Source organism: Chaetodon trifascialis, chromosome 7 (assembly GCF_039877785.1).
Source record: "Chaetodon trifascialis isolate fChaTrf1 chromosome 7, fChaTrf1.hap1, whole genome shotgun sequence".
NCBI lineage: Eukaryota > Metazoa > Chordata > Actinopteri > Chaetodontiformes > Chaetodontidae > Chaetodon > Chaetodon trifascialis.
This window is the reverse complement of record NC_092062.1, coordinates 18995758-19006087: the sequence shown is the minus strand read 5'-3', so window position 1 is coordinate 19006087 and position 10330 is coordinate 18995758. Positions and strand designations below refer to the sequence as shown.

At 44.1% G+C, this 10330-nt stretch overlaps 1 protein-coding gene across 5 annotated transcripts in view; it reads right to left on the bottom strand.

Annotated features, from left to right (window-relative positions):
• Window positions 1–1866: 1866 nt before the first annotated feature.
• nbeal2 (neurobeachin-like 2) overlaps window positions 1867–10330 on the bottom strand; it is a 33527-nt gene continuing 25063 nt past the window's right edge. For all 5 annotated transcript variants that reach the window (XM_070966279.1, XM_070966280.1, XM_070966283.1 and 2 more), the window contains 23 exons: window positions 10059–10216; window positions 9754–9878; window positions 9544–9661; window positions 9168–9325; window positions 8931–9064; window positions 8714–8821; window positions 8521–8616; window positions 8287–8411; window positions 7829–7969; window positions 7613–7743; window positions 7361–7470; window positions 7162–7279; window positions 6975–7072; window positions 6769–6882; window positions 6584–6670; window positions 6387–6496; window positions 5660–5832; window positions 5472–5566; window positions 5272–5388; window positions 4114–4275; window positions 3875–4023; window positions 3657–3792; window positions 1867–3442 (listed from right to left, as the gene is read on the bottom strand). In XM_070966279.1, coding sequence (XP_070822380.1) covers window positions 3335–3442; window positions 3657–3792; window positions 3875–4023; window positions 4114–4275; window positions 5272–5388; window positions 5472–5566; window positions 5660–5832; window positions 6387–6496; window positions 6584–6670; window positions 6769–6882; window positions 6975–7072; window positions 7162–7279; window positions 7361–7470; window positions 7613–7743; window positions 7829–7969; window positions 8287–8411; window positions 8521–8616; window positions 8714–8821; window positions 8931–9064; window positions 9168–9325; window positions 9544–9661; window positions 9754–9878; window positions 10059–10216 — 2871 coding nt within the window. In that variant the 3' untranslated portion in view covers window positions 1867–3334. The remainder of the gene's footprint in view (window positions 3443–3656; window positions 3793–3874; window positions 4024–4113; window positions 4276–5271; window positions 5389–5471; window positions 5567–5659; window positions 5833–6386; window positions 6497–6583; window positions 6671–6768; window positions 6883–6974; window positions 7073–7161; window positions 7280–7360; window positions 7471–7612; window positions 7744–7828; window positions 7970–8286; window positions 8412–8520; window positions 8617–8713; window positions 8822–8930; window positions 9065–9167; window positions 9326–9543; window positions 9662–9753; window positions 9879–10058; window positions 10217–10330) is intronic.

Sequence of the window (10330 nt, the reverse complement as noted above, 5' to 3'; positions counted from 1 at the left end):
GTGAAAGCACAGATCTGGCTGCGTGGTGAGGTCTTTTTATGTAGACAGTATTAATTTCATTTATTTGATGTTTGCTCCAATGCTGCCAAGTCGTTTTTGTCTAGTATTAGGCCTTAGATTGCCTTCTTTTCATTTCCAATACAAACCAACTTGTTTTTCAGACTCAAATGTCATTTTTCTTAATTCTAGTGCAGCAATCTGCCTCATTCTGTCTCGTTTCAAGATACTGATGAGCATGTCCAGAAAATTCTTAACACAAGCAGATTTTTATTGGAAACAGGTTGTTGTAATCTTATTGCACTGCGGCATTTTCTTCATTTGTTTCAAGAAAAATAAAGCTTTTTGGCCAAAAAGTGCTTGGTAAGGCGTTGATGTTTGCTGTGCAGTGGAGCAAACATCAAATAAATAATAACATAAACAAAGCTTATCAGCCATCAGACAGATAAACAATTCCCACCACTTCTTTTCTCTTTACTTGTCTCCTTGTCTTGCTGTAGGGGCACAGACTCTTTATCTGGGAGCTGAGTTCCTCTGTGGTCATACATGGGTGAGAACGATAAGGCAGCCATTAAAAAAAAAAACCATGATTTTGTCCACAGGCCTGAGGAGAAATTAACCAGAGGGGGGAAGGGATAGAAGAAGGGGAGGGGGGAGGGCTGCGGTCGTTGACAGAGGCCTGTTTGAGGGCTGTTGTGGTTCTTGGCAGCAGCAACTTGAACAACACCAAAATTGCAGCATTTCATGAGATCCATCCCCTGAGCCTGCCCTCAGGTCTGCAGAGGTCAGAGGGAGATACTGCCAATAACTGAGAGCGAGGTGTCAACCCCTCCCACCATTGTCAGTGGGGCCATATCAGAGAAACCGCATCCCTCTTCACCCTCCTACTCCACTTCCCTTATTCACATTTCTGTGGCTTGTATTTGACTGGGGGTCCACAGGTCAGTTTTATCACCCACCTCACCCCTCCCCACCCTTCTGAATTGTACCCCCGGAGGTGTTTATGGGGAGGCTGACAGGATGTTCGGCCCACCAGGAGATCAAAGCCTCCTCTTCAAGTAAATGTGCCGTTGCTCACTGTGACCTTTTCAACTCTAATTGGGATAACATCACAGACGCATGCAAGGCTGGGATTACAGTAGAGGAGGTGGATGAGCGACGTCGTGGCAGCGGATCAGTTTCCTTCCTGCTGTGGTTCACACACAAGAATCAGAGCTCATTTTTCAGCAGTGGGCGATGATCCTCAGGATATGATCGGTGGTTCACAGAAAAGAGGATTCCTGAATGCACTAAGTGTGCAGTCACTCGCCATATTAAGACATTTTCACGAGAGTGCAGCAAGACTTCAGATACAAACAGATGGAGTGGAGCGAGAGAACAGACAATCACGAATCCCCCTTGTCAAAAGCAAAGTGTATTTTCCACATCTTCCAAGAAAAATACAAAGGCTTAATAAAAGTAGTTCAAGAAAAATGGATCAAGTCCAAATCCAAGGCAGTGCTGGCCCTCACTTAAGGCTTTTTGTGTCACTTTGAACTGAAATCAGAACATTTGAACAAGAAATAATATAAAAGACATATAAAGCGTGACTTAAATCTGCTTCCTAATGACCAATTCTGAAAGGAAGCCTCCATCTTGAGCTCCACTGATTAAAATAAAGGCTCTGAGTGTTGTGGCATAATTAATTGGGTGAAATATTACATCCATAACACAAAACAGAGCAGCGTTACATGAATTAATCAGTATGCAAAATAGCAAACTAGATAAGCAAATGTGTGCTCGAAGAGCTGCTTATGCAAACAATCCTTTATATTCACGTACTGTCTCAGATGCACAGACAGCATGCTGCATATTTTGAATAAAATTTCAGATAGCCCGAATGTACTGATTTCATGTATTTCCAGGAAAGAAGAAGAATTGGTAAGTAAACAACATCTTAAATATAATTTCTTTTATACTTGCTTTACACCTAAGAATATTCTGAGCATCACTTACAGACTAGGTAATTTGCATGTGTCCACCATGTCACTGGTGCAGTACTCATCCATATAGTTCCCTTTGTCTCTCTCCTGTCATGACGCTGCATATAACAACTACTTTGTTCCGACCACAGTAAAGGAAACTAGCAGGAAGTGAATTCCTCTGAAGCTCACTCACAGACTGCCTGCTCACATGTTTCAGAGTCATCAGATGTTTTCAGCACTTCAGTACAATACCAGTACAGGCAAGCATGTGCATCCAGCCATCAGTTTACTGAGTTCATCAGGTCACAAAGCAGGTCTGAGTAGGAGTAGAAAGGTGTGTTTATATCTGATCAGCAGGGTTAAGATCTGACTTACAGTGATCTTCCAGAAAACAGATGATTGTAATTCAGTGTTTACACAAGGCTCAAGACACAAGCTAAAAAAGGCACTTTTTTCAGATCAAACAAAACAGGGATATAGTCATGTGATGCACAGAGTAATGACAAAACTAGTATGGACACATTTGTAAAGGCCTTTACTCCCTTGTGTGGAAGGCATCAGGAGGCTCTCCTCTCGAGTATCATTGCATCCAAGCTCCATGACCATGATAAAAAAAGTGAATGTATTTCACATACTTGACCATTAAAGCAGTTATTGCTTTAATTGTAACAGTTTTACATTGCTTAGAGCCTGAAGGAATGCAGAATTATACACTGTGGTATTGTGGTGCAAGGATCATCCTGATGTCGACCGCTGCAGATCACAGCACGACATTGGTTTGCTAGTGATCAATCGCTTTCTTTACAAAGTCAACCCTCTTGTGGTATACATCAGTATTGCAAAGTGGAAATCTCAAACAACATCTACAGTAGTTTTCAAGTTTCAAGGAGCTTTAAGAAGGGGCCATTGCCAAACAATGGCTTTGGGACATTAAACAGCCCAGGGATCACAGCTGTTCCTCCGACAAGAAAGAAGCCAGGATCATGGAGTCTGGGGAGTTCACAGCATTACTTCTCTCTGTGTCTGAGGCTGTATGTGCATCAGCGTGAGTACATCCCTGAAACATGACTCAGTGAATATACAGTTCAACAGCAGTTCACGTCAAACACTGAGCTCTTCTCCATCCACATGAACGAGGCCACTCTTTGGAATGATGCCGATTAAAAACAATACACACAACCGTCTATGAAATACGCAATAAAATATCAAACCATTTAAGAATTTTTTTAAAAAAGTGCTCAGTGTATAGTTGCTCTCTCAGAGAGATCAGTGGCTGAGGAGGAAAGTTTCCCAGCATGTACAGTAAAGGAAAGAAGGCCTTGTTGAGTCTGCGGAGCATCTTGCCGGTGCAGATTTCTCCGCCATTGCTCATCTCATTTGCCAGCATTCTCAGTGGGATTATATTCAGTTTCACCTGCCGACACCTGAGAGATGCGGCGCGTGGAGCCCCACAGACGACGGGAGAATTGTCCTGAGCGAACCTGAGAGCAGGAGGGGAAACGTTAATCTTCACTTGAGGGCTAAAATGGAGATGTTAGACTAAAGACGCTCAATTATCATCTGAAAAAACAGGCTTTCAACAAGTACTTAACATATAAACACCCCCCGACACACACACACACACACTCTCACACGTACAAACATGCATCACCACCCACTCCCGCATGCCACAACACTTGATGTCCTGCTTCTCACCTCCTCTGGCTTCCCTGCCCCCACCACAATTAACTTCCCATCCTCTAGTCCCACTAGGATATGGCTGCACTCCTTTGTGACAGACACACTCCTCACAGGGACCTTCAAGGCCAGGGGCGTGACCGAAGCATCCAGACTGTCAAACAGAGAAGAGCTCGAATGGAGGAAACCATAAAGTTTTGTATACACAATGCAAATGATGCTCTCAATGTCTTTACCTGCATAAATCCCGTATGTGGAGGCTGCCTTGCATGGTCCCCAGGATGATGTATTCAGACACCAGGTGGAGAGCAGTCACCTGCTCCTCCATGGTGAAGGAGGACAGCAGACAGCCATTTACTGAGTAAACATGAATGGAGTACTTGCCCTGTAGGAATAAACAGACGTGGCATAAAGAGGTTGAGAAGCTTGCCGGAGTGTGTTTTTCCATTTGCACTGTATGTATGTATTAATGTACCTTTCTATGAGAGCGTTCCTCCAGCGAGGTCTGTACCACAATGTGTCCCTCCATGCCCACCTGGAGCTGAGAGATTTCGGCAGGTACACAGCTCTCACCAGGAGGCCGCAGGGTTCGCAGGAACTGGCCTCGTCGGACAGTGTGCACAATCACAGTCCCATCCTGACACACAGTGAGCAGCAAGTAAGCGTCAATGAAGATGATCTCTCTACACCGTTTTGTCTGTATGGCCCTTATCTGTCTTGTGTATTTTTGTAATGTTTTTTAGTTTCACAATACAAATCAGGGACTTTAAACCAAAGACACATGGACTCACAAATAGCTAGTTTATTGGAGTTTTTTTGGCAACCTGTCATACTGCAACTTTTGGCAACAGACAGAGTCCAAACAGATCAATGCAAAGCGCTCCAAACAGTTAGGCATAATGAATTTTTATGATTTATACGTCTTCTCTAGCTTTAAAACCAGTTAGGTGTCACACAAAACTGTGATTTTCCCATGGTTCATTTTCTTGCATTACACTTTCCAGGAATGATAAACTGCTGGCTATAAGATGATTACATCTGTCTCTTCATCTCTATAAAGAGTGTGTGCTTTGGGGTTGTTTCCTGTGGCTGGTACAGATTACATTCTCACTTCTAATGAACCACATCACAGTTTGCTTGGAGAACATCCAAGTTTTTCAAGCATAATTGCGGTTACTTAGGTTGAACAGCATTTTTCACACCTGCAGAGACAGACAGAGCTCAAGCAGTATGAGAGAGAAAATAAAAAAAAAGTCTAACATGATAGATTTCTATCATTACTATAGAGCAGACACAATCAGTCGATGAATCAATTAGTTGATCAACTGAGAATTACAGTTTTTTCCTTGCTTTACATTATCGAAAAAAATGTTTGGGCTTTGGTTTTTTTTGGTAAGATTAAAAAAAAGCTGTTTGATGATCTCACAATGGGCTCTGGGAAATTGTGACTACATTTTTCACTATTTTCTGACCTCTCACAGACCGAACAGTTAATTAATGAAGACAATGAATGTCAGATCAATGAAAATAATCACCAGTTGCAGCCCTAAATTATTTCCTTGCTACTTCTTGTGTATACTGTGTGTTTTTTATCAAGCCTCTAACAATTCAAAGAGAGAGAGGGGTCTCTGACCTTTGACCCTGAGACAGCCATGTCCAGTTCAGTGCTGATGGCCACACAGGTGACCTCCTGGTCATGTCCACAGAGAACCTGCACCGGCCGAGGAGACAGGCCACTGGAGAAACCACCCTGATGGACAAAAAGCCATCCTTTTGACAGCAGTTCATAATTATGCATGTGCACAAGCATGTGACAGATCTGAAGATGTCTACCTGCTGTAGAACCTGCCACACTATGCAGGATGTATCCCTTGAGCCAGAGATGAGGTAGATGCCACAGAGATCCAGAGCCATGCAGGTAACAACGTCTTTGTGAAACACACAAAAACACAAATAAATGTGTAACACCAAAAGGAAGCATGTGTATACAGTAAGTTAGACATAAGACAAAAAGAGCTCACCTATGTGCCGGCAGATCCTGCCCACCAGCTTGCCCTTCCCCAGCTGTGTGACACGGAGACTGCAGTCCCAGTGTCCCCCACTGAACAGCAGGCGGCCGTCGTTGGACACCACCAGCACCTGAGCGCTGATCTCCACCCCGGGAGAGAAAGGTCCGCTCAAGAAACGCTGCGTCCTGCACCACAACGCAGGGTTTGAGAGATCAAAGCAAGTTCAAAATGAGAAGTGAGAGTGAGCCGTGGTCGAAATGTGAAGGAGATTTATAATCGGCACATTAAACTGTCATGACATCTGCAAATTACAACCTGCATGAAACCCAGTGTCCCAAAGGTTCTTAATCCTCATTCAGCCTGCGTTTATGTGATCTGTGTTCAAGGTCAGTTTGAAATAAGATCCATTAAAGCACATTTCAATTAATTAAACAGGCTTTGAAGCTTCACAGACAAAGAAGCACAGCCAGGCAGATGTTATCCAACTGTCAGGGAAGTTTTATGCGTCCTTTGAGTCTGCTAATGATGGCGTATTTCATCACTGGTTCTCAGAAAAGAGAAAAGCTTAGTGCAATATTCAGCTGCACCAACAACTAGACACACATCATAGTGATAACCTTAAAGATGGGACCCTTGTGGTTGGGACATTTTGGTAAACTGATATTTCACAGAGAGTAATTTTGGATGGCGGGTGATGAAACTTAAATGTGGGTGGGGGTATGTTTTCGTAGGCACTCACTTGGGGTTAGTCATGGTGGGGTCCTTAGTGAAAGTGAAGTAGTTGGCAATGTTTTTGTCATATGGCAGCCAGCTGTGTGTCCCTATCAACCCATTTGAACTCACAGTCACCTGCAGAGAAAAAGTGCCACAATACAAAAATGCTAAACTGCAGCTGTTTAAAATGAATGTCTTATTGCTGTCATGACTGAACCTTACCAGTATATCTGAGCCCTGGATGATGAAGGAACGATTCTGGCTCTTTGGTACCACTGCCTGGACCAGAGGGAGGCCATCACTTACCACCTGAGGCACACACACACATACACACCAACACATGATGAGTTATTCATTTAGCAGAATAATGACATCATGACAGGAATTTAAAGCATTTTAGAGCCCACCTCCACAAATGGTCGGAGCTTATTGAGCTGCTCAAAGATGCTCAGGGGCATAGTGTCCAGGCGGGCCTGCCGCCTCACCGCGTTCTCAGCTGACATGCGAGGAGGATGAGGTTCCTGGTTGGAGACAGGGAGATGATGAATAGAATTTAACAGCATTTTATTGATAAGCACAGCTTTAAAAGCAGCTGTGAATTTGGGAGTTGTACCTTAAGGAGCTGACAGGGAGTCTGTCCAAAGTTGCTGATGATGCCTTCCAGGGCCTTACGCTCTGTCTCATTGGCAATTGCATCCAGATCTACTGCACCTGCAGGGGCGCCAAACAGGAAACAAGAGTGAGTCTCGTACAAAAGAACACAGGAAAACACTGTTGATGCATAAAGGCTGAAGGCTTACCCTCATAAGTGCAGTAGTAGAAGACATTGAGGGCATTCACTGCCTCTTCACCTCTCTGCTTGCAGCCAAAGATCAGGTCAATCCACTCATGGAGGTGACTGGACACATGCTCACATTCCTTGAGTTTAAGATAATAGTTACTAGTTGTCTTAATACATTATGTTAAGTTTCATGACTCTGGCTGTTTGTGTAGACTCACCAGGGCTTTCCTGTGCTTCCTGATGAAGTCCTCTCTTGATGTGGCCCAGCGTGGCAGCAGAACATCTGTCACCGGGTCCTGAGATATCTGCAAGTGTCCCAGGTCGAAGCCTACAACAGTCATGCAGCAGCGATGCATTAGGTTCTTTCATTAAACAAATATTTGTACATATCTTTACATGCCATGACAAAACAATGCAGATTCATTCACTTTCTAACAGTCGCATTTGCCCAAAGTTACAGTCTTCCTCACCGTTCATGTTTTCCAGGAATTCTGGGAAGTAGAAGAACTCCGGGATGAGCTCTTTGACGTCAGCTGGACTCTCCATGCGAGCCTGCCAGGCCGCTGCCACTGAGTGGAACTGTCTGTCAGCGCAGTCAAACCTAAACAACGGCAGCATGCACCAACATGAGCCCACAGAATAGCAGGAAACTCAATGTAATATCACGCACTCGTCAGAGTTCCCACCTGCCACTCTGCAGCTGGATATGCAGAGTTGTGAATGGCTCCATGCGGATCATGTAGTGCATGACTCCTGCTGCATTAGAGTAGTGTGTGCCATAGTGGAATTTGTCGATGGTGCCTGTTGGGTCTTCAAAGCTCTCATACCTAGTGACAAACAGAAAATAGCTCATTGATTAAAGCATCAGAGGGAGGGATTTTCATGTTTTAGCCCATTATTGAAAAATTAGGCATCCTTCAATCTCTCTTAGCTTCCACGCTGCCATTTCAGTATGCTATGATTATCAACAAAAAGTCTGCTTGTGATAGGTAATCTAACACATTTCTGATAATTCAGACTGCTTTGAAACCTAATCCTTCTTGCTTCATTCAAATGCTTGGGGAAGACACCTGAGAAGTGATAGTCGGCTCCTGCTCCGCAACCCTTTTAATACGAGAAACAACACTGTTTTATAACCACTTACTTTTCTCTGACATTCTGTGCGTGCCGAGGGTTGACCACACCTATGGGCTTGGACAAGTCTCTGAAAACTGATGGGTTCTCCAGATCCAGAATGGGAGAGGTATAGTCACACAAGACCCAGGGGAACTGAAGAGAAATAACAAACACAACAACAACATGATCCCTGTAAGCACATCAGTGACAGGATCATAAATAGAAGTCGTACCCGCCGTCAGGGGAGATGGTGTGTACGTACCACAGGATACTGCGACAGGTCGTTGTAGGTGCGTCCAGCGATGGTGTTCAGTTGCATCAAATACTCAAAATTGGAGATCTCTCTGCACACCCATTTCTGTTCAACACATCAAAATCAGATCGGTCCAACACAATAAGCGCAGATCACAATAACCGAGGTTCATGAAGAAGAAGAGGAGTGAATAAATAAACACCTGTGTAAGCCCAGATGCCTTCAGTAGCTCTTGGGGGGAGCGAGAGCCGAAGTAAAACAGGTTGGGAGGCCGCAGGCCCAGGATCCTAGAGTACACTTTGTTTCGAACCTGAGATGGAAGAATTTAAGAGCCTTTGTGTCACAATTGCAATATTTCAAAAACATCTATTTTGCTTTAATTATAGAGAAGAAGGAGATAAATTTGAACTATGCATCACCTTCTTCCTGAAGTTGATGAAGTAATGAGCCTGGTCTATGAAGAACAGCTCCAGCGCAGAGCGTCGCAGGTTGTAGCGTCTCAGATGGACTTCTCTGAGCTGAGACAGAGGTCTCTTGAAATCGAACCCGATTCCTAAAGACACGGGTATTATTCACCTCTGCGAGCACCGTTTGAACAACAGTGAAAAAAAAAAAAGAAAGTTAGGTGTGATGCTTCTGATCACGTATTTTCTTACCTTCCTCTGTCTCTTCTTTCTCACTGCTGCCATCGTAGAAGTAAAGATGATGTGTAGTCACCTCCAGACGACCTGGAACAACCGCCACGATGGTGATGAGCTCACAGTCTTCAGACAGAACCAGTTTTTCTTTCTGGCTCTCGTCTTCTCCCTCCACCCTGACAACACAGGAAAATGGTTTACATTTTCTGCACTGCATGTTAACACACACACATATATATGGACATTATATTCAAGGACTTTTCAAATATTTTCAAGGCCTGTTGTGAAATTTAGTAACTGGTGTCCGAGTCCATGTGAAGTGCCTTTTTTCTGTGTGTTTATGACCCCTGGAGAACTTACGCTGGCACAAAAGTTATGCAAACCAGAGACTCACTTGTCATCCAAAAAGACGACGTCCTCTTCTCCTAACTGGTCATCCTCCATGTCACTTACTTTTGCCTGCTTTGCAACAGCCAATGGGAGGGGTTCAGAGCTACGAGGGCTGTCAGCTCCTGATGATGACAGAAACAAAAGCATCAACCATCACTGTATAATGCTCATATGACAAAACAGCAAAGGAGATGTCTTTATACTAGTGACATACCCATGTTGTCCCTCTGGGCGCTGGCCTCACTGTGGGGATCGTAGTTGTAGTTGGGCACAAGTTTGAGACGCATCTTTGAATAGGTCTCTGCATTGGACAATTTGAGTTTCACCTCTGGTTGAACTCTGGCAAAAACAAGGCAAAGGAAAAATGAAAAGTCAGCAAAGAACAGGAAAGTTTCACATAAATATTAAACAAAATTAAAACCAAATAGATCTCAGAGACCACCTTATCCCCTCAGATGTAATTCTTGGCCGGGGAGATTTTAAGAAAGATTCCTGATTAAAAGTCAGAGGTTGTCTTACCGAAGGGCCCATGCTCCTCTCTCACTGGTCAAAAGCCTGCGCAGAGCTCTCCAGTGCTGCCACACCACCCCCTGCTGGCTGGAGCTCTGCTTCTGCCCACTGTAGTACCTGTTGTTCTCACTCCTGACTCGCTTCAGGTACGGGTCCACGATCACTTCCTGCTCTCACACAAAGGACACAAATGTACGGTCAGTGATTCGAAAGGTTAAAGCCGCATTTTGAGCAAGATTCTTTCATGACGGTGTTTGTTGCATGACACCTGAAAGTTTTGT